At 42.8% G+C, this 24,159-nt stretch overlaps 2 protein-coding genes across 3 annotated transcripts in view; one reads left to right on the plus strand and one right to left on the minus strand.

The window, feature by feature from the left end:
- Positions 1 to 24,159, plus strand: part of TLK1 (tousled like kinase 1) — a 706,650-nt gene that overhangs the window by 538,706 nt on the left and 143,785 nt on the right. The gene's annotated exons all lie outside the window — the stretch shown is intronic.
- On the minus strand, positions 11,424 to 13,785 carry LOC134944696 (uncharacterized). The gene is made up of 3 exons (XM_063933485.1): positions 13,515 to 13,785; positions 13,267 to 13,410; positions 11,424 to 13,162 (listed from the first exon to the last, which is right to left on the minus strand). Exons 1-3 carry the CDS (start codon positions 13,669 to 13,671, stop codon positions 11,955 to 11,957), a joined length of 1,509 nt encoding a protein of 502 aa, XP_063789555.1. The 5' UTR covers positions 13,672 to 13,785; the 3' UTR covers positions 11,424 to 11,954.

Consider the following 24,159-nt stretch of genomic DNA (forward strand, 5'->3'; position numbering starts at 1 on the left):
TCTTAGAGAATCGGTCAATGATTACCCAAATGGTGTTATGACCCTTAGAGAGCGGTAATTCAGTAACAAAGTCCATCGAGATATGAGTCCAAGGCTTTTTAGGAATGGACAAAGGATGCAACAAACCCGTAGGCGGCAGACGTGGAGTTTTGTGCTGAGCACATTGAGGACACGAATTGACATACTCTTGAACATCTTTTTTCATAGTGTCCCACCAGTATGATCTTCGCAGAAATTCCCACATTTTCTGAATTCCCGGATGACCAGAAAACTTAGAAGTGTGTGCCCACTGCAACAGTCTCGGTCGAAATTTAACTGGTACCGACATTCTTCCCGGAGGAGGGCCCAACCTAGTGGGAGCTGCAGAAATAGAGATGGGACTGAGGATTAATGCCTTCCCCATAGTATTCTCCTCATCGGAAGCCATCACTGAACGGGATAGGGCATCCGCCTTGGTATTTAGAATTCCAGCCCGATACTTGATGATAAAGGAAAATCTGGTAAAGAAGAGCGCCCATCTCGCCTGACGGGGGTTCAAACATTGGGCCGTCTTTAGATACAGTAAATTCTTGTGGTCCGTAAAAATTGTGATTAAGTGTTTAGCACCCTCCAGAAGATACCTCCATTCTTCCAACGCAGATTTAATTGCCAGTAGCTCTTTGTCTCCGATGGTGTAATTTAGTTCAGCAGGGGAGAACTTGCGAGAATGAAACCCACACGGATGCAACTTCCCATCTGAGGCGTATTGCGAGAGTACAGCACCTATGCCTACCGTGGAAGCATCAACCTCCAAAAAGAATGGTTTTAGGAAATCTGGCTGCTGAAGTACGGGAGCAGATATAAAGGCGGTCTTCAACTGTTTGAACGCTGCTATTGCTTCAGAAGGCCAATTGCTTGGGTCAGCCCCTTTTTTAGTCAGAGCCGTAATAGGTGCCACGATGGTAGAGAAACCTCTTATAAATTTCCGATAATAATTTGCGAATCCTAGAAATCGTTGCACTGCTTTTAAGGAAAGAGGTTGAGTCCAATCCCGGATGGCCGAAAGTTTCTCCGGATCCATACGCAATTCAGTTCCAGAAATAATGTAGCCCAAAAATGAAATAGAAGGAACCTCAAAGGTGCACTTGGAGATCTTGCCATAAAGATGATTCTTGCGCAACCGAAGGAGTACTTCCTTAACTTGTAGTCGGTGCTCAGAGAGATTCTTAGAAAAAATCAAAATGAGTAGATAAAGTCAACCTTTCTGTCAAACTTGACAGTTGTTAACGCCCCCTTGCCCTAGGACCCGCCCCCTTTTAATATTAAATGATAGTGTTTTATATCGCTTAATATAAAATTAATATAAAATTTATAGTGTTCGATATTAAACCGTATTAAAAATTGTCGCGTAACACCAGTCGCAGAGTGTCGCGCAACACCCCGTCGCAGTATGTCACGCAACGCGGCGCGTCAAATCAGGCGGATGAAAGATGCATATTACACAGTGTTAAAACCAGGTAGTTTTAGCGGTATTGATAAATATTATGGGTCGGTTAAAAATAAATTTAAAAGATCCGACGTAAGAAAGTGGTTACAAGAACAAGACGCCTACACGCTGCACAAGCCAGCAAGAAAAAACTATAAAAGGAACATGATTTGTGTATCGGGTATAAACCAACAGTGGCAATGCGATTTGGTCTCGCTGATAGATTTGTCAAAATACAACGATGGCGTTAAATACATATTAACAATCATCGATATATTCAGTAAGAGGGTGTGGGGTGAAAGTCTGGCCGCTAAGAATGCAGCAACAGTCGCTAATGCTTTTGAAAAAATATTCCAGCGCGGTGATGTGCCGATGAAGCTACAAACCGATAATGGTAAAGAGTTTCTAAACAGAAGCCTAAAAAAGGTGTTAGAAAAATACGGTATAAAACATTTCACGACCAATAACGATGTGAAAGCGGCTGTTATAGAGCGCTTCAATAGGACTTTAAAAACACGCATGTGGCGCTATTTCACGGCAAAGAATACCTACAGATATATAGACGTTTTACAAGACTTCATACGCAGCTATAATAACACATACCATAGAACGATTAAGTGCGCTCCAAACGATGTGAATGACTCTAACGCGTTGAGTGTCTTCAAAACGACCTACGGTGATTACTTTAGAAGTAAGAAAGCACCAGTTTGTTTAGGAATCGGTGACCACGTCCGTATTTCTAAATATAAGGACATATTTCAGAAAGGTTACGAACAGAGCTTTTCTGAGGAGATTTTTGTTGTACATAGTGTGAACACTAAAGGGATTAAACCGCTTTATAAGTTGGCAGATCTGTACGGTGAAGTTATAACAGGTAGTTTTTACCCCGAAGAGCTTCAAAGCATACCAAAAAACTATAACAGAGTTTACAAAGTGGAAAAGATTTTAAAAAATAAGACGGTCAGAGGCCGTAAATACGCTTTAGTCAAGTGGCGCGGTTACCCCGCAAAATTTAACAGTTGGGTCGCAGCATCGGTGATAAAAGACATATAAAGATCATCAGTATCTAACAAGACGAGCGATGGATGACAAGTCGTTCTACATAACCTTACCCAGCAACGCATCGGCTGTTACCTTCCCGCAAAATAAGATTTCTAACTATACGACAAAGTTGGCTAAACCGATAGACTTAAATGGCGAATGGGAAGTGGCACTTACTGAGATACAATACCCGCATACGTGGAATACATTGGATTTACAAGATTGTAGACTGCAATTATCATGGGATGGAACGGCGGAACAGCCGGTGGCGAGAGTCGCGAGTTTGTGCATTAAACCCGGTTTTTATGAGACAATCGAAGCGTTACTGAACGTAATCAACGCTGAAATTGTACAACTGAAACTGGACGTTGGATTAAGACTAACGTATGATCCATTTGCACGCGTTGTAACATGTGACAGTAAACTGTTGTATCAAATCCACGCCGGTTCTAAGCTGACATGGATACTGGGTTTACAACCTAAAACTAATATTTCTAAACCATGCGCCGACATCAAAGGCGGCCAATATACGATGTACGTGTACACAGACATTATCGAACACCAACGGGTCGGGGATAGTTATGTACCGCTACTTCGCACTGTTGAAATGAAGGGTTATAACAATGAGGTTGTCACAATACGATACGAGAAACCCGATTACGTACCATTGTGCAAAACACATTTTGACACGATAGCCATAGAGATAAAGAACGACCAAAACGAGAACATGGCATTTAAGTTTGGGAAAGCGATCGTGAAGCTACACTTCAGGCGCCGCAAAACTGAATTTTATTAACTAAGCAGAATGGTCGCTGTAAAAAATTATGGCGATCCGGGACTCTATGCGCAATATTATAAAACTCAAGCCGGTAATGGATTACCAGGTTTTCACGGCAGCGCATACATGTACGGCTGCGGTTTAGGCGGTATTTTTCGAAGTCTTTTCAGAAAAGCTGTTCCTCTTTTCCGGAGAGGTTTAGAGTTGGCTAAACCGCATATGAAGACAGCGGTTCGTAATATAGCGAAAGATGTTATCGGGCAAGCCACAACGGCCGTTGTGAATAAGATACACGAGGCGAACCAGGCAAAGCAAGACGGTTCAGGACTAATATATACAAGAAAAGGCGTGTCTAAAAGAAAACGGAAGCGTATGATAACGCTTCCGCCTTGGGACATACCCTTTTTAAATAAAAAACAGAGACGACGCAACTCAAAGAAGAAGAGAAAGCCGAAGAGTGCCGTTGGTGATATTTTTTAAACATGTCTTTCATACACCACGAATCCGTTGAATGTGCAAAAACAGAGCTGGATCTTTTTGACGTGCCCCCGACACAAACTAGCATAGAAAAAAGTCTATACGTCGAAGTTCAACCTTTAGCGGCGTTATCCGACACAGCACCGCTTGAATTTTATATAGCAGCCAGCGGTGAACACTACTACGATCTGAACAATACGCTGTTGTACGTGACATGCAAGATCGTACGAACCGATAACACGCCGATACCGCAAGGTGCGCGGGTCGCGCTTATTAATTACCCAATAGCGACCTTATTCAACCAAGTGGATGTAACTCTGGGCGACAGGCTCATATCACAATCCAACAATCTTTACGCATACCGCGCGTACATTGAGACTATATTAAATTACAGCTCGGACGCGTTGTCAACAAAACACACAACAGGACTATTTTACAAAGATGTGGATGGTGAATTTAACAACACGGCGCTGGACGGCCCGAATACGGGATTCAAAAAACGAGCAGGCGCAACAACGCAGAGTCGCACTGTTGAACTGCTAGGACCGCTTCACTGCGACCTTTTCCATCAACATAAACTAATTTTAAACGCCGTTGATCTGAAGATTAAACTAACCAGAAACAAAGACGCATTCTGCTTAATGTCATCTGAGGCGGATGCCTTTAAAATACAGATCACAGCTGCATCCCTGTTCGTGAAAAGAGTTCAGGTCTCACCGGCCGTGCGGATTGGGCACGCGCAGGCTCTGTTAAACGGTAACGCGAAATACGCGATTGACCGCGTTGGGATGAAAATCTACAGCGTACCAGCAGGCAGTAGAGTATTTAATCTAGAAAATTTATTTTTAGGACAAGTGCCGAAAACAGTTATAGCCGGTTTCGTGGATAACGAATCATTTTCAGGAATACATAACAGGAACCCCCTGTGCTTTGAACACAAAAATGTAAGTTTTGCGTCCCTTTATCTGGATGGAACGCCGCACCCCGCCAAGCCATTTCAACCCGACTTTGAAAGCGGTAATGCTGTAAGAGAGTATATGTCACTCATACAGATCACAAATAAGCAGAAATCTGACAATGGTATACTGATTGACCGCGAAGAGTACATCAGGGGCTACACGCTATTTGCTTTTGACCTTTCACCAGAACAGGAGTGTGGAGAACACCTTTCCCTGATAAGAACAGGCAATCTACGTGCCGAATTCCGCTTTGCAGAAGCGTTGGACCGGACAGTCAATGTGATAATATATGCTCTATTTGATAACATCATCGAGATTAATCAAAGGCGCGATGTGCTGTACGATTATCTATAAATGAAATAAACTAACACTATGCTGCTGAAAAAATGAACACATTACAGATAAACTGTATTCTGTACGCCGTGCAAAGCACAAGGCATATTTTTAAAGGAACGTATCCGTGCGATATGTTGCCGGTCAGTAAACTGTCGCAATACCCCTGCGCGTTTGTAATCAATACGCATAGCAGCGGGCAGCCGGGTGAGCACTGGCTGGCCGCTTATTTTAACGAACAGCGTGAATGTTACTTTTTTGATTCTTACGGGTTAGCCCCTGACAGCCCCCTATTCCCAAAAGCGATAATAAATTTTTTAAACTTGAATTCAAAAAGTGTTTATCACCAAAATAAGCAGTTGCAAAATTTTAACAGCACCGTTTGCGGTCAATATTGCATATACTTTATATTTTACATGTGTAAAAAATACAAATATGTGGATGTACTGGCCCGTTTTAGTGATGACACAAAACGTAATGATTGTTTTGTTTCAAATTTTGTAAGACGACTCCCAAGAAGCCATTGTCTGAGTCATTATGAATATAGATATATACAGAATTGTGTAACTTGTAACCAACGCTGTGCGTGAAGCGTTTTATGTACAACGTGTCATAACTATGACACGTTGTACATAAAACGCTTCACGCACAACGCTGTGTGTGAAGCGTGTTACGCACAACGTTGTATTGTTTGTGTAACTTGTAATCAACATTCTGTTTGATACGTTTTATGTACAACGCATCATATCTATGATGTTTTTCTAATAAACAACGTTGTTTATTAAACTTTATATCGTGTGCTTGAAATTTCTTCCGTTTACAGCAATAGAAACAAAGAACAAAACGTTGTTTTATAAAGCATAAGCATATTTTATTGATATATGTATATATATATATATAACACGGTAAAGATGCATTTAAAACATTACATAAAATATTATTGACATAAGTTAAACATTGTGGCGCAAAATACCAACACAAAATACAGTGTATAAAAATAATATAAATTAGTTATATGTTATAGTTTCAGCCACTGTGAATCCTGAAATAGATTTACGGATCTTTTCCTAGGCAGTAAGTAACCGTGCGGTGTTGTTAAACCTGGGGGACTTAAAACATTTATTCGCCCTTTGTTAAGGGTTTGTAACGACATGGGCGATGTCACAGCGCCATCAGAGTCATCCTGCATCTCAGCTTTTAATCGTTCTAAACACATTCTATTCCCCGCATTGGCTATGACGGTTGAGGGAATATTCAATTCAGACATAGCCCGCATAAATTCAGGCCAACCATTCGGTATATTACGGATCGACACACCGTTACTTTGCGTGATGCTTCTTATTAAATCTAACATGTTGGAACCAGGCACAGTGACACCTTTGTACAGAAACTCCCCTTTACTGTTCCAGTCTGTGATGTGTTTAGAGCGTGTCATTTTACTCAATAGTATTTCACAGTTTTTCTTATACCGGTCATTAACACCGCTCAAAAGCTCATGATAAACAGCATCGGGGGCAATAGGCTGTGTCGTATTATTTGATTCATCAACAGATTTTGCAACGGGTGATAAAAGAGCTAAAGTTGACATTTCACTATCAGCCTGCTTACTCAACACCAGGTATCTCTGCAACAACATTGTATATCGCTTTGCTTTTTCATATTCTGATAAATCATTATTCTGTAGTATTTTCACGATCTCTACATCTAGACCGTGCGTTGCTGTTTTACGTATGTCGTCGCTGTTCGTTTTATTATGTAAACGTTCTATCTGATTCTGAGGCACCAGATACATTTTCTCAGCGTACTCCATCAGCGATTAGACAATAGTCCTGTAATTAGCGGTATAGCAAAACCAAGCAGCGAGCCGATAAAACCACCCGACTGTTTAACCAGAATCTTCTTTTTTCCAATGGCACATTTCTTATTACAAAGTGATTTTATAAGCGCACGCTTCTTTTTAAGGTAGTTCAGCTGCCGCTGAGACAGCGGTATTTTGCCTTTAAGCGTGTTGAGCGCTATCTCACAAATGGCCGTGACTAAATCGTTTGAAGCGTTGGATAAAATAGCATTTCTTTGGATTGGTGTTGCTTTAATTAACGTTTTTAAAAGCACCCAATTACGTCTTATCCGCCCCGACATGTTCACCGTTGTTAGAATGGCAACAAGTGACTAAAGGTTGTACTGTTATAGCTTTATAGAACCACGCTTCTTAATGACAAAAGCGACAGGCTTGTCTGGTGGGAATAAGCCGCTTCGTAAACGATAATCGTCAAGAGCGTTGTTTCTTAAATCAACCAGCAAATACCCATAAGGGGCAGCCGTCGCGGATTCATAGGATTCGAGAAAAAAACGATGTTTCGATGGGTACATTTGTCTAGCCAGAATGCCCACCTGCATTTTATCCCTGGGGTTTTTGAACAGGACCATATATTTTGTGTTTAAATGTATAGTTCTGCTCTTTTTACCTTGACAAAATATGTTTTGGACAAGGTACAGGATACTGAGATTACGATGATGTACATACTTTGTGAAAGCCTTCTCAACCTCAGAATTATTACTTGCCGCGTCCATCAAATCATCAATCACTGTTAAATTAACCTTATCAGGGGGAAAAAGTTGATCATCGCTAAAAGACTCTGGTAACCCCTCTATAAAGCGCGTACCGGGGTAATCACGCAGAAGTTGGTCGTATATAGGTTGCCAACAGGTGTAAAACCAAACAACATTATCAGGTACATGAGTCATATGTGTTGCAGCGTGTTGCAACAGCGTTTTGACAAAATAACTTTTACCCGAATTGGACGGCCCCGCTAAAATACATGAGAAAGGGTGTTGAAATCTGGTGTCCATCTTAATAGCCGAACGGCAGTGTTGTGAAGTTGTCCGTAAGAGACCGTTTAGTATAAACACACCTTTGCGTCTTCTGCAAAGTACGCGTCTCTATCTGCCAGCACTTTTTCACACGTACTATACCGGGTTGACGGATCACAACCTTTTTCTGGTCATCGCCTTCGGGGTTTAAAGGATAATCTAAGACCAGTTCTTTCAGGCTGTCAAAGTTAACGTGCTGCGCATTATCAACATTGAGCGTTATACCTTTAACTTTTAAACAGGTCTTTCCGTTGTTTAGTCGATAGCCGTATGACTTGGGACCGGCTGAGACAAATTCTGTTATATGTGTGCCTGTGGGCAGTTCGCTGGTCAACTCACCTAAATAATCACCCAATGGCGGGCTCCAGTCACCGGGTCTACTGACAAAAATTACAGAATCGGTGTCGTGATAAAGACATCTATCTTGTAATCTATACAGTAGTTTGTACAGTTCAACACGTGCATAAGCCGTTGTAAAGATGGCTATAGTTACATTTGAAATTGCACCCCTGGTGTAATGATCTTTGGAATACTTCCAATTTACCATAACTGTATCATCGTCAATAAAATCCAAAGCGGACACGTCATAGTACGGTAAGAACGCGTATTCAAAAAGTTTGTCGGGGTCAGTCACTAGACACGTATTGGGCATGTTGCTACGTTGACCAAATTTACCCCATAAGGAATTTAAAAACAATTTTGAAATTTGTCTTTTAGCGGGGTTGATTTCTATGTGTTCGGGTCGTAAAGACACGCCTTCATTTTTTTGATAGGCGTCTATATACTCTTGGCGTTTCTCGGCGTCTGTACACCATTCGGGATAACCAGAGGCCTCTTGTTTATCCCTGAGGTGCGTTTTAATGTAGCCTGAAAACAATTTGTCAGATCTCTCATCAAAATGCCACACCTCATAGATTTTACATACCTTGTAACCCATTTCTACAGCCAAGTTTAGTTCCACGGTACACCATGTACCGATGAGCGCACGTTTTTCTGAATCATGAACGCACGGCTCAGTCTGTCCAGACTCAGCGCATGTGCGACATAATGGAAACATTAACTTGCCGCCCATTTTAACCGGCAGAACCGGAAAGAATAGGCCACGAGGTGGGTAAACTTTAACCCTGGCAAAACCGAAATACTTTGTGACATCACCAAAGTCCTTATAAATAATGCGTGGGTGCTGTATAGGATACGTTTTGGTTTTATTAACATACGGATAGAGGCTGGTGAAATCAAAATAGTGTATTTTTTCATCACAGCCTGTTTTGTGATACAGCTTTATGGCGTTTGTGCGCCCGCCATAAAGAGCATCACGTGGCTCCAAGGGTTCGGGTAAATCTTTACCCTTCAGAAAAGCCTGTAGATCCGCATCAGAATCTAGCATAGACTTCCATTCACAACCCCAGATTTCACGTATCTGAAATCCACAACGTTTAAGGTAGTGCAACTTTACCTGCGTCTTGTGGTGTAATTGACCGTAGGTCGTTTTAGTCAGTTTGTTTTTATCATCGGCGTTGTAACAAGCACCACAGCCGTGGTAAAAACAACCTTGGAATTCAAATGCAGTGGGTGTTCCGTTAATCACGGCATAACCATCCAGGCTGTATTTACCAACTTTCTTCTCACCCCCTTGTAAAGCGTGTCTTATACTCACCCCTTCTTTGTGTTCTATGTACATTAACCACTGTATGGCGGGCGTTGAGTAACGCTTCTGCGTCTTGTGATAGTTATCACCCGGTACAAGCGCCAGTGTCTTTTCCTGTAAAAATTTACACCGGTACATGGCCATGCATACGCTCGCCAACGTGACTAATTGAAAAGCCTCGATGTGACGTTTAACCACAACCTTTTTTTTTTTCTTTGTTATTAGAAACTCCTGTTCTGTCATGGCTATAACAGCAGATCTGAAAGCATCACAAGCTTTTTGTAATATTTTCACATCGTCTTTACAATATCGCACGAGCTCTTTTTGAAAGTTAAACGGTTTGTGTACGCACTGTTTATACCAAGCTGTAAACTCAGATAATTCATCAGGCATCATGTATTGTGGACCAAAATACTCTATTGACGGCATAGTTCCTATGTAATTTTGGTTATCAGCTGTGTTAAAAAAATGTGGGAAATAACCTTTGGTACCGTCAAACCCCATCGCCTTTGGTAACTTGCTAAGCCGCATGGGTAAAAAATTTAAAGAGTCGATAAATCTTATCTTCAAATCTTTTACCGTGATGCACATTATGTTGCCGCCTCTAGATAATAATTCAATCTTTAATTTCTCCTTAATCAGCTGGCGCAGCACAAAATATGCATCATAGCGACCTGCATTATGGGCTATGAATGTGTAATGCTCAAATTTTGGTTTCATGAACGTCTTTACAAAGTCTTCGATACACGCAACACCCTTAAACTCCCAGTCTTTCTCACCCGTTAATGTTAAAGCGTAACAGTAGTTTGGTATGTGCACACCCGTCTCCTGCATACACTCAAAATCATAAAAGATGTATTTCTTTGTGGGCTCTTCCGGCTTGATGGTTTGTATATAGCACAAATGGTTCGAAAACCCATCAACGAACACCTTACAAATGGGGCACTTTAGGCCTCTGCAGTTATGATCTGTTCGCCTGTAGAGACAACACTTGTCACAATATACATGTTCAAGACAGGATATTTTGTGATCAAGAGCTAAAGCTTTGTGTAGCTCTAAACACTCGTTTGATCGACAAAATACCCTACACACCGAACACCTTAAAGCCGTCACACCGTCGTCAATACAAGCCGGCCTGTGACAAGCCTTACAAAAGAAAAGACAATCGTGATTATTTCTATGATGGTAAGCGCTATGACAACGGACGCAGTAATATCGGGCACCAAGAAACGCTTTGATATCGAGTATCCCATAAAAGTGACAATCGTGATATAGCACAAAGATCGTGTCTTTGTAACGACTGTCTGCACTGTAGTATTTCCAAGACCCTTGACTGTAATAGAGGAGATTGATGGATACTTTTAAATAATTTTCAAAAATTGCAACATCGCTAAAGCTGACCGCTTTATCAAGCGGCAGATTCAAAGCTTTATGTAGTTGGATCGCTCTCTCCTGTATTACATGATCATTGGCATTGTTACCTTTATCCAGAAGTTTACAGACGCTAGCGGCCAAACACAGGTTATTACCTACGCGTCTGAAGTCATAGAGATATCTCTTTCTTTTATCTATTATTAAACTTTGGGGCAGGCGCTGTAAACTACGCCCAGTCAAACCAGACCCTGCCCTGTTTTTAAAAATACTGATCACAAATCTTAAGCCTGTGGATAATAAGAATTCAGCGTTACTTTGAAGCGTGTTTGTAATCTGATTCAAAAAACTGGCAGCGTCTAATGTTTCTTGCGGCTTACGATGCGAATAGATGGCATTGTGTAACCCACCCCCCTCCAATCTAAGCTGAACGCGGTCGGCCGGATCCACGCCCGCAAGGACACCATCGAGCATGGCCTGTATAGCCGTATGAATGGCTCGAACCCCCTCTACAAATGATGTAACCCTGTCCAAATTAACAAACCGATAGTGATTGTGGTACTCAACGGCTCTGAAATTCGGTCGTTGTCGTTCATAACTGTTAATTGCCTCTAAGTATACATGTTGCCGACCTTCGTCATTACCGGGTGACTCAACACGGCCTGCATCATCATATATGGGGCTTGCATCGCGCTCAATATTGTCAGCCTGTGATTCGTCATTCGGTAATGCATGGGGTGGGGATTGATCTAAATCTACACGCCTCGCACTGTGCTGACCGCCTACCACATGTTCCCTGTGCCGCTTGCGTTTTCTCAATTGGCCACCTACCGCATGTTCCCTGTGCCGCTTGCGCTTTCTCGATCTGATTAATGTTGTTACAGCCTGTTTCACCTTTGCGCGTCGGAATAACTGTGAGATCTTGTATGTTAAACAAGGTTTAATTCGTGGTTTTTTTTTACAGTCATTTAAATTTAAAACACGTTTCAAACCATTGCCTAGCATGCCTAGTCACGGATCAGTTTCATTTATTTCTGCAAAATGATGTATGTTGGCTTTAATAAATTCAGTGGTCTTAACCGACCGATCTATGTATTTTGACATGACATTCATATACGTCTCAACAACTTCTTTAACAATGTCTTGTTTACATTTACTACCGTGGCACACACCTTTAATGTGTTTTAACAAGTATCCGGCTTTTACGCCCATGTTCTCAACATCTTCCCGTATCTTACCCAACAGCGCGTAAAATTGTATTTCAGCGTCTTGGCCTAATTGTTCTGAATTTTGACATTCATCAACTATGTCGGGCGCTAGCCCTCGCGCCGGTACACAAGCATCAGCCGATGCGTGTACCAGGGCTGTCGTTGTAAAAATATTGGGCATTGATGTTACACAATCAACCGTTGTAGTATCACCAGGTATTCCTGCAACGGCTGATAATACTTCATCAGAACTATTCTGCGGATCTTGTGTCGTTGACTCTACACAGTTTGTAATAAGCTCTTGCCCATTTATGTCATCAATATCTGATATCACAGGATTACCGGCTATGTGTCTTGTTTCTGTTTCAGAGCAATCCTGTGTATCGGTAATAGTGATGACATCGGATTGCGACAATTGCTTAACATTACTTCTTGAGTCAATATTTGATAACAAACCAATGCCTGCTATGTGTCTTGTTTCTGTTTCAGAACAAACCTGTGTATCTGGAATTGTGATTACAGCGGATTGCGACAATTGCTTAACATTACTTCTTGAGAGACGCGATGCCCTCTTAACCTTTACAGTCTTTGTATTACCAGCGACATCCCGGTCTGCAGTGTTAAACGCTGTGTGTTTTGATGTTACAGCAACATCATTACTTACGCATGATACAGTTTGTAACGCGATCCTTCTCCGTTGCGGCTTATCATTTTCGGAATATGACAATTTTCTTTTCAGATCTGTAAATGTTGAATTATGACTTCTCTCATTCGTTCTTGGTCGAGCTGGCTTTCGTTTGTTCGGGACGATACAGCCGTTATGCACAGCCATAACTGATGACCTAGCAACGTCCTTATGTACAATTGCCGGCGTTACGAATTGATGGTTCTCCGCTTCAGCGGCGGTTGTGCGTTTTGATATTTTCCCGCTTGTACTAGGTCTGTGTATCTGCGCGCATGTATCACTGACTGTTGGTATCAAAGGAGCATAGCGTCTTGCTACAGCATCATCTGTAATACATATATTATAAAATAAATATAAACGACTCTGCATGTAAATCAGTATTTAAATCACCGCATAACAATATACCATATAACAGTGTTTGATTACACACCTGCTGCTGCGAATTGATGGCTTTCCGTTTCAGCGGCGGTTGTGCGTTTTGATATTTTCCCGCTTGTACTAAGACGGGGTATTTGCGCTACTGTATCACATCCTGATGGTATCGTCGGCGCATAACGCATTGCTACAGCGTCATCTGTAATACATATATTATAAAATAAATATAAACAACGCTGCCTGAAAATCAGCATTTAAATCAACGCATAACAATATACCATATAACAGTGCTTGATTACACACCTGCTTTATATTCGAATGTTTTAGCACGACCCCCTGTCGCGTGTGGGAAAAACGGTTGCTCATCAACAACATTGCTGTTCTGTATAGATGTGTTGTGACAATAATCAGGTTTGTTCAATATATCCCGTAGAATAACATCAGCCGTCGCATCATCCATTTTTGTGGCATCTTTAGCCGGTGAAAAATGAAAAATAAAAATAAAAAAAATAAAAAATATTACATACGGTATAAAATTAGAATAACATGAAAAAGCGATTCATTACTGAGAATATAAAGTGTGTACAGTTTACAACAAATCAGCACAACTGTACAAGGTTTATTTTTAATTCTTTAGCCGTGGAAAAATAAAAAATAAAATGAAAAATAAATAAAGATATCATGTTACTCACAATCTGGCGCCAATTCCAAAATATTATTAAAATCCGGTATAGCGCTGAAGTCTAAGCCAAAGGGACTATCAACAGACAAATCGAGATTCTCTGTATTTGTGATTACTGTCAAATCGTGGGAAATAAAAATGAGAAAATAATAATTATTTAATAATTACTATTTAATAATTACTTATCAATGTATCCAGACTGTTGTACGTTCATACTATTTAAACTTTTAAAAATGAACAAATTGTAGACCTTGACTATAATTTCATACTATTTAAACTTGAAATATAAATAAAAACGCGTCAATGTCCTTTATAGACATAGCTTACTTTGAGAGGTTTGATAACTTGGCAAAGCATCATCATCATCAGAAGAAGAAGATCTGTTTCTAACCATGAAAGTGTTTTTGTTGTTGATGTTCTGCATTGTCTGTCTCTGAAAATGAGAGACGGTTAATTTTAGTTGAAATATTGTGTTGGCGCATTCCCAAAATGAACCACTAGATGTCGCTATTACCACATATTTAAATAACATTCAGACAGCCACATTATTAAAACTATATGTTCTATGTGTTACAATGCATCGCTAAACAACTACATCAATGTGGTATACCCACATTGATGTTGCTGTTTAGCGATGCATTTCACATATGAGTGCATAATGCGCTTTGTACAATAGGTTTGAAATATTAACATATTATACATGTATGCCTAAAAACAAAGGATGCAATGGCAGGACAGAATCGTGTAACAGTGTGTATATCGTGGCATAGAAACAACATATTTAAACAGCATTCAGAGCCATATTTGTAAAATAAATAAAAAAAAAAAAAAAAAAAAAAAATGCAATATGTATAAATATAATAATAATAATAATAATTATGATAATAATAATAATAATAATAATAACAACAACACTTACCATTATAACTTCAAGTGTGTATAGCTGTGCGGCTTCAGTTGAAATTTCTTCTCAGTGCACTTCAGTGATGTGGTCTGTTCTTATAACACTGGCTGTGAGCCATATGGCCCCCACCAACCTGTGGTACGCCGTCCCACATTTCCAAGATGCTTGGGCGGGACTTTTAAATATATAAATTCTAGTCTATAATTTAGTAAATGTGATAAATATTTTCAGTTACAATAAAGATATAATCTTTTAGCTGTTTCTTAAATGTCATACACAGTGCATCAAACGCATACCAAATACATTTATATTATATATACAGAAGAAAAAAAATAAATAAATAAATAAAAAAAATAAAAATCCTGAGTGGTCTAAACTACTTGTATAGATTGAATGGAAGTCATTCCAAATGGGTATATCTTATACTGTAGAATATGAGGCTCATAAAAAGCGCATAAATTATTTAATAATAAAATGAATTTATAAAAAGCATTATACAGAAGTTCTTATGAACTAATGTGCATGAATACAAAATTATTTTATGATTCCATAAATATACACTGGCTTACTGATTTGTAGCTAAAATTACAAAAAATATTGTCTTTGTACATGAATACAAAATTATTTTATGATTCCATAAATATACACGGGCTTACTGATTTGATTAGGACCCATCACCATGATATCTCATTATGGTATGTAATGAATCCAAAAGTTGGAAAAATCCGATTTGAGTTAACACATAAACCTGTAGGTGGTGCTAATGTTCCTCTACAGAGATAACAATCGAAAATGGTCATGGTCAAATTATAAGCAATGGTCATGGTCAAATTTGCACATCGTGCTTCTGAGGGGTTTCTGTGACATTTAAAATGACCTTTGTGACATTTTAAAATGATCTTTTAATTAGTGCCATGTGTGATGAACCCTTGCTTCTAAGAATGGTCATGGTTAAATTGTACATCGTGGCTTCTGAGGGGTTTCTGTGACATTTAAAATGACCTTTGTGACATTTTAAAATGATCTTTTAAATTAGTGCCATGTGTGATGAACCCTTGCTTCTAAGAATGTTCATGGTTAAATTGTACATCGTGGCTTCTGAGGGGTTTCTGAGCATTTAAAATGACCTTTGTGACACGGTCATTAGTGATTATCCTTTTTAAAACTGTAACATGTGTGACTCATGAAGTTTCAGCTGCTGGAATGTAAGAACATTTTGTGTTACAAAAAAAAAAAAAAAAAAAAAGATGTATTTTAAAGTGTGTGTCATATGTGACATTCTGCGACGGGGTGTTGCGCGACACTCTGCGACTGGTGTTACGCGACAATTTTTAATACGGTTTAATATCGAACACTATAAATTTTATATTAATTTTATATTAAGCGATATAAAACACTATCATTTAATATTAAAAGGGGGCGGGTCCTAGGGCAAGGGGGCGTTAACAACTGTCAAGTTTGACAGAAAGGTTGACTTTATCTACTAAAATGTCATCCAAATAGACTACTACATTCAGATACAACATATCCCGAAAGACTTCATTAATGAATCCTTGAAAGACAGCGGGGGCGTTGCTGAGGCCAAATGGCATTACCAGGTACTCATAATGCCCATCTCTCGTATTGAAAGCCGTCTTCCACTCATCTCCTTGACGAATACGTATCAAGTTGTATGCTCCTCTTAAGTCAAGCTTAGTAAATACTCGAGCTCCACGCACTCTATCAAAAAGCTCTGTGATGAGCGGCAGAGGATACTTGTTTTTAATGGTGACTTCATTTAAACCACGATAGTCGATGCATGGTCTCAGCCCTCCATCTTTTTTTTTTACAAAGAAGAAGCCAGCTCCCGCTGGAGAAGTGGAGGGACGGATGAAGCCCTTCTGCAAATTCGACTTAATGTACTCAGACATAGCTTGTGTCTCTGGAACCGACAAAGGATAAGTGCGACCTCGAGGCGGTATTTTCCCAGGAATGAGCTCAATGGGACAGTCCCAAGCCCTATGCGGAGGTAATTTATCAGCCGCCTGTTCCGAGAAGACATCCAAAAACTCTCGATAAGCCTCAGGAACTAACTCCACGTCCAACTTGGCCGACGCACGGAGTGGAACGACAGGAGTAAGACAATTCAATCGGCAGAAAGGACTCCAAGAAATTATTTGTGTCGACCCCCAGTCGACATGAGGGTTGTGTAGCCTGAGCCAGGGAAAACCCAAAACGAGATCGTGAGACATTTCCTGAATAACTAGAAACTTCAGTTGTTCATGATGTAAAGCTCCCACTTGTAGCTGAACTGACTCAGACTGACTCGTAATCAAGGCGTTAGGAATTTGAACCCCGTTAATGGCTGTAATAGTAATAGGTCGTTCGACCAACTGTAATTTCAAACCCAAACTCTGGGCGCAGGAAAGAGAAATAAAATTCCCCGCAGCACCTGAATCCAAAAGAGCCATGACGGTCTTGACTTTTGTTTTAGTAGACAAAGATACTGAGAGTAAACAGTCCACTTCTGGAGAAGATTGAGAAACCACACCCAGCTTGACTTCCCCGGAACAGGCTAGGATTGCCCGTTTCCCGGGCGAGCTTTGCAAGACTTGAGGAAGTGATCCGCGGCTCCACAGTAGAGGCAAAGTTTGTTCTCACGTCGACGCTGTCGCTCCTCTGGAGACAGTCGAGACCGATTAATTTGCATGGGTTCGTCTGGAGCTGTCGTAACCGATGGTTTAGACGGAGGAGCCCGGAATCTGCACCGATCAGACCGAGAACGTTCGCCAACTCGTTCCTGCATGCGGAGATCCACTTTCACACAGAGCGAGATCAACTGTTCCAAGGAATCTGGCAAATCTCTTGTAATCAATTCGTCTTTAAGACGGTCGGACAGCCCGTTCCAGAAAGCGGCCCGTAAGGCATCATTATCCCAGCGCAATTCGGAAGCTATGGTCTGAAAATGAATCACATACTGACCCACTGAACGAGAGCCTTGTCGAACTCTAAGAAGATCTGAAGAGGCAGCGGCCGTTCTGCCAGGCTCATCAAAGATCCGGCGGAAAGATGAGATGAAATTAGTGTAGTTGGAAACCAAAGGATCAGATCGCTCCCATAAAGGAGACACCCATTCCAACGCTGAACCCTCAAGCAAGGAAATAATGTATGCTACTTTGGATCGATCCGTGGGAAAATTGTGTGCGAGGAGTTCAAACTGCACCTCGCACTGGTTAAGAAAACCACGGCAATTCTTCGGGTTGCCGTTGTAGCGAGAGGGAGTGGGAAGCTGAAGGCGTGACCTGGTACCGGACACTGCGTGAGCATTAACAGGAACGACTGCCGGAGTGGGTACTGGAGCTGGAACTGGAACTACTGAAGCCAGGGAAACCTGAATTTGATCCAACCTGCCGGATAGCTCTTGGAGATACCGCATCACCTGGTTTTGCGCCGCTTCCTGACTCTGTACACGGGAAACCAGATCTTGGATGGCACTTGCTTCTGGGTTCCGATTCCCCGGGTCCATGTGGCCTGTGTATACTATCACTGACCTGGTCGAAGGGTGTTGTGGACTCGGGGCTTCTTCCGGTGACAGGGAAGAGGAACCGCTACTGGGTCGCAATAGAGATGGCCGGATGTAGGTCTTCTTCATACAGGATGAAGACGGTAAGCAGGAAGCACGGAGGAATGATGAAGGTCTCCTGAAAAACAAGACTAGTGAAAGTGCTGAGTGCTGAGGTACAGAGATGCTGGTATTATTGAGGTGCTGAAGGCACTGAGGTGCTGAGACACCGAGGTACTGAGGTGTTGGAGTTCTGTGATACTAAGGTGCAGAGGCTCCGAGGTGCTGAGGTTCTATGGTGCTGAGGCACAGAGGCACTGAGGTGCCGAGGTACTGAGGTGCTGATGGCGCTCAGGCGCCTTGGTGGCACGGAGGTGCGTGATAGCGCTCGGGCGCTTGGAGGCACGGAAGTGCGTGATGGCGCTCGGGCGCTTGGAGGCACGGAGGTGCGTGATGGCGCTCGGGCGCTTGGAGGCACGGAGGTGCGTGATGGCGCTCGGGCGCTTGGAGGCACGGAGGTGCGTGATGGCGCTCGGGCGCTTGGAGGCACGGAGGTGCGTGATGGCGCTCGGGCGCTTGGAGGCACGGAGGTGCGTGATGGCGCTCGGGCGCTTGGAGGCACGGAGGTGCGTGATGGCGCTCGGGCGCTTGGAGGCACGGAGGTGCGTGATGGCGCTCGGGCGCTTGGAGGCACGGAGGTGCGTGATGACACTGGAGACACTGGGACACTGGAGACACTGGAGACACTGGGACACTGGAGACACTGGAGACACTGGAGACACTGGAGACACAGCGGAAAATAGGAACAAGGGAGCTCTGGAAATCACTGCTTCAGACAAGCAGAACGATGATACACAGGCGCCGGCTCCCTGCTCGGCGTCTGGCTTTGAACCTCCCGCCTTGGTCTGATTGGCGGAGCGGGCAGATGACGTCAGCCCCGCTCCGCCTACCTAATCTAAAGCAGCATGGCGGCGCCCTCGCTCCGGGAGCCGCCGGAGAGACCCGCCGACCCGACGCCGGACCCCCGAGGCCGCCGGAGGGGAGAGACGCCAGGCCATCCAGGACACCCGCAGCGGTAAGCGCGGCCGCCGCTGCCCGCGGGGTGTGACAGGTATATTCAATTGAATTCGAAATTGCCGTCTTGTCGGAAAGACGGCAATTTTTGACTTTTTCAGGTCGGAAGGGGTTCCGACCTATTCAATCCCCTGCTTTTTTTATCTGACAAGTCGGGGAATTCGAGAAGCGGTTGATAGGTCGGGTGCACAAATCAAATTTGTAGAATTAATTATTATGATAAAACGTAACTTTTATTGCTTTTAATTAATATTTACATAGTCCCTACTGAAGGACACATACAGCAAAATATAGAGGTTAAAAACGAATACATACAAACATATAAGTGACTAAAGTTAAGAAAATGGTGAACTAAGTATATTTAAAAAGGTGGGCTCACCACAGTAACTCATATATTTGTGTGTGGATCACGATTTATATGAATACAACAAGAGATACACTCAGATCATGGGTCATGCTCTAAATATTCAATCTCTTACAATAAAGCGTATCATTTAAACACAGATCCAATAATACACTAGTTGAATCCACACACTATATTACCATATTCTGCACAAATGTGCAGTGGTACTTAATAATAAGACTCTTATAAATGTACCGTGGTAAAAAATAATACCAACGTATTCAAATGTCCTTTTCGGCTCCAATGACACACATTATAAACATATGGTTGTAGGAGTTACTGTGGTGAGCCCACCTTTTTAAATATACTTAGTTCACCATTTTCTTAACTTTAGTCACTTATATGTTTGTATGTATTCGTTTTTAACCTCTATATTTTGCTGTATGTGTCCTTCAGTAGGGACTATGTAAATATTAATTAAAAGCAATAAAAGTTACGTTTTATCATAATAATTAATTCTACAAATTTGATTTGTGCACCCGACCTATCAACCGCTTCTCTAGTTCTCTCACCTTTGCCATTTAATTGGTTGTATCAGGGTCGCACCCCCAGAGAAGTATAAAGTCTAATTAAGACATACGATTATTGGGGTTTCACAGGTTAACCGATTTATAAAAAGTGATACACAAATTTACAGTGTGCAGATGTTTTCTCTCTGTTCTTTTTGACAAGTCGGGGAATTCGACTTGTCGGAAAGCATGTGGATCAGCTTCTATTGGAAACGGGGCCAAATCCGACAGGTTTTGTCCCTGTTTCCAACCATCTCAGTCCAACTTTAAAAAAAGTCGTATTGAGATGAGGGAGCTGAGAGGAGGTGAGGGGGGAGACCAGCAGGGAGATGGAGGAGAGCCGCGGGGAGACGGGGGAGATCAGTGGCTACAGCAGCGTAGCAGGAGGATGTGGCTCTGCCACCTCTCATGGCAGCGTCCACCCGGCTCCAGCAAGCGAGGTCTCGCTTGCTGGAGCCAGGTGGATGCTGCCGTGAGGTCTGGCGGCTGTGCCATATCCTCCTACTACGCTTCTGTAGCGCTGCTCTCCCCCGTGTCCCTGCGGCTCTCCCCCGTGATGTTTATATGTTCTTGGTCGGTTTGGTTAGGGTTCACACTTTTTGTTATTGCTGGGAGATAAAACTATGGTCACTTAACAACATTTATTGTGTGGATTCAACAGCAGCAGCGTGACTCTAACGAAAGAGCATACCTCCCAACTGTCCCAATTTTCGCAGCACAGTCCCTTTTTTTGGGTCTGGCCCGCTGCCTTCCCGCAGGCTGCAGTGTCCCGTGGTGGTGGGGCCAGTTGGGAGGCTTCCTATCACTGGCTGCTCTGCTAAGTTCAGAGCAGAGCAGCAGTGAATAGATGCTGTACGCATGCGCACAGCGTCTATTCCAGTAAGCCTGAGGGACGGGCGGCATAGCCAGCAGCTCATAGAGCGCTGGCCGTGCCGCTGCTGTGATGAAAATGAGAGGCGTGGCTCGCGATAGCATCATTCACATGCCCCCTTCACTGCGAGGGGTCCCATCTTGGGAGATATGCAAAACGGGATATCCAAGGGTAGATGTGATGCTCATATACAATCTGCCGTTTGTGTCATATAAATCCCACTCATGTAGTGATAGGACCACCAAATCAGAGACTCCTTGAAGTGGCTGGTGGCTTATCCATATCTTTGCAAATATATGTAACTGAGATCTCTGCATTACTACTATCATATGGGATGCAAATAGCTTTACTGCCACATTATAGTGTGCTGGGGGAATCTTGTTTTTTTGTTTTTGTTTTTTCTCTTGTTTAGAGTAGCTTCTCCTCTAGTGGACCAATAAATTGGTAGTAATAAATAAGTTGGTAGTGGACCAGTAAATTGATTTGAGGAGTGTGGTATGGTATGCCGGCGGTCGGGCTCCCGGTGACCAGCATACCGGCGCCGGGAGCCCGACCACCGGCTTACCGACAGTGTGGCGAGCGCAAATGAGCCACATGCGGGCTCGCTGCGCTCGCCACGCTGCGGGCACGGTGGCGCGCTACGCTATTTTATTCTCCCTCCAGGGGGGTCGTGGACCCCCACGAGGGAGAATAAGTGTCGGTATGCCGGCTGTCGGGATTCCGGCGCCGGTATACTGTGCGCCGGGATCCCGACAGCCGGCATACTGAAGACCACTCGATTTGAGCGACTTGACATTTTTGTGTATTAAATCCCACTGAAGCTAAGTTACTTGTCCATTCACAATAAATATTGATGCAACAAGAGCTTCCTACCTCCTTATCTCCTGGGTTGTTGGTTTTTTTTTTGGGTTCCTGACTGTTACCTTTTGATCAAAGGGGCTCTTTCCTGTAATGCTTTCCCCAGTTGGACTAATTTGGTTCTCTCTCCTGGTGGAAGTGATTAGTGTCTCTGTATGAGAAGACACTGTGCTTGGGAAAAGCTGAATACTCCAGAGAAAAGCTGTGTGTGCTTGAAGCTTTTGAAATATGCTGCAATTATTATTATTTATGTATAAGGCGCCAGACATATCCCATAGCGCAGTACAATTAGGAGATTTACCAATTATGACAGTTACAAATTGGTACAGTACGAGTAACATAGGAGATAAATAAGCCAATAGACCAATTGCAATAATGTGATTTCCATTGAAAGTAATTTTGTACACCTCAGTCTCAATAGATATATAAGTAAATATTTTGAGTTGAATACTTTCATAATGAATAGGAAATGGGTGTAAAGAAAGAGCATTACATGAAGAGAGGGCTACTTCACAGTGTACTAAGGGCCCCATTTATCAACGAATATTATACCAATGGCATATTTACAGTAATTTAGTATTACTACAATACAAATGAATATGCATCTGGTATTCAGCATTACTTACCTCTCCAGCATGGTCGGCGCCCTCTGATCTGCTGCTGGAAGCCTAGCGCTGCTGACGACAGGCTGCAGAGTCATGTGCATTCATGGCGTCCAGTCTGCACTTGTGCATAACAGCTTCATCCGGTGGGGCCCGGCAATGGTCGGAAGGCTTTGATGAAGCTGGAAAGGCAGCGCTGGGTCCCCATTGCTGGCATTGGAGACCATACCACTCTTATAGATGGCAAGAGCGGTACAGGGGAAAACAGTGGTGATCTTATGCTGGCCTTACACTAGTACGAGATCGCGTATGAATGTATGATTTAGACGTGTCGTATGATGCATTGTGTGCACATTGTACATGTTTTGGGTATGATTACGATGCGATTGGTGGCCCTGTGAGTCAAATGTCGCATCCTCAGATCATATGGGCAGCCCATATTATCCGTCATAATCGTGCGCACATCGTACCTTGGGCCTGATTCAGACCTGATCGCAGCAGCAAAATCGTTCTCTAATGGGCAAAACCATGTGCACTGCAGGTGGAGCAGATATAACGTGCAGAGAGAGTTAGATTTGGGTGGGTTATTTTGTTTCTGTGTAGAGTACAGTAAATACGGGCCGCTTTATTTTTACACTACAATTTAGAACGAAGACACTTGCGGGCTCGCCACGCTCTGGGCTCGGTGGCTCGCTATGCTCGCCACAGGTTTTATTCCCACTGCATGTGTATTGTGGACACCCAGGAGTTGGAATAGCTGTTGTGGCGCTGCTGATATTCTGGCGGTCGGGATCCCGGTGTGGGTATTCTGACCGCGAGGATCCCGACCGCCGGTTCCTGACTACATCCCATATAAGGTGCGGTGTCTCCTTTTGAACGTGGCCTCTGTGGAAGCGGGTGTGCATCTGAGAACGCAGGCGCTGTCATTGACACCCCAGCGACACATGACGCCCAGACTGACTTTTTGGGTGTTCATTTCAAGCCACCTCCGAGTCACTGCATAGGAACATCCATCATTTTGCCACCCAATTTCTCATCCCATCTGACCTGATGGCAGTAGCACCTGTGTGCGTACAGTCAGGGTACCGCATGCGCCATAGGGGCTCTCTGATACAGACTGATCTGTTGGCAGTAGCACCTATGTACGTACACTCAATGTAATGCTTTTATGACATCATTTCCAGTTCAGGTTTGGTGGAACAGGAAGTTGTTTACAGGACTGTTCTAAAAACCACACATGCTGAGCACACCACCATGCCTTGAAAAAGACTGTTTGTAGGTCAAAATGTGTTGTTGGTGTGTGTGACCAAACCATGTGTTGCAGCAGATGGATCCATGCACTGGGACCCACCTAACCTTCCCTTAGAGAAATCTGGAACTCACGGACTTGTATGGTAGGAGGGTCCCACCAATAGAAATCTTGGTATGATTGAGCCGTAATATTTCCTGGAATGCTTCTACAGTATGTGTATGTTTTCTCTTTTCATTGAAGGGTAATTAAATC

This window comes from Pseudophryne corroboree, chromosome 7 (genome assembly GCF_028390025.1).
Source record: "Pseudophryne corroboree isolate aPseCor3 chromosome 7, aPseCor3.hap2, whole genome shotgun sequence".
In the NCBI taxonomy this organism is placed as follows: domain Eukaryota; kingdom Metazoa; phylum Chordata; class Amphibia; order Anura; family Myobatrachidae; genus Pseudophryne; species Pseudophryne corroboree.

Excerpts from the sequence above, each read along its gene's own strand:
- LOC134944696 (XM_063933485.1), bottom strand. The coding sequence starts at position 13,671 with ATGGATGATGCGACGGCTGATGTTATTCTACGGGATATATTGAACAAA. Across the intron at positions 13,411-13,514 it reads AACATTCGAATATAAAGCAG|ATGACGCTGTAGCAATGCGT; the intron begins GTGTGTAATCAA and ends TATGTATTACAG. Across the intron at positions 13,163-13,266 it reads CCATCAATTCGCAGCAGCAG|ATGATGCTGTAGCAAGACGC; the intron begins GTGTGTAATCAA and ends TATGTATTACAG.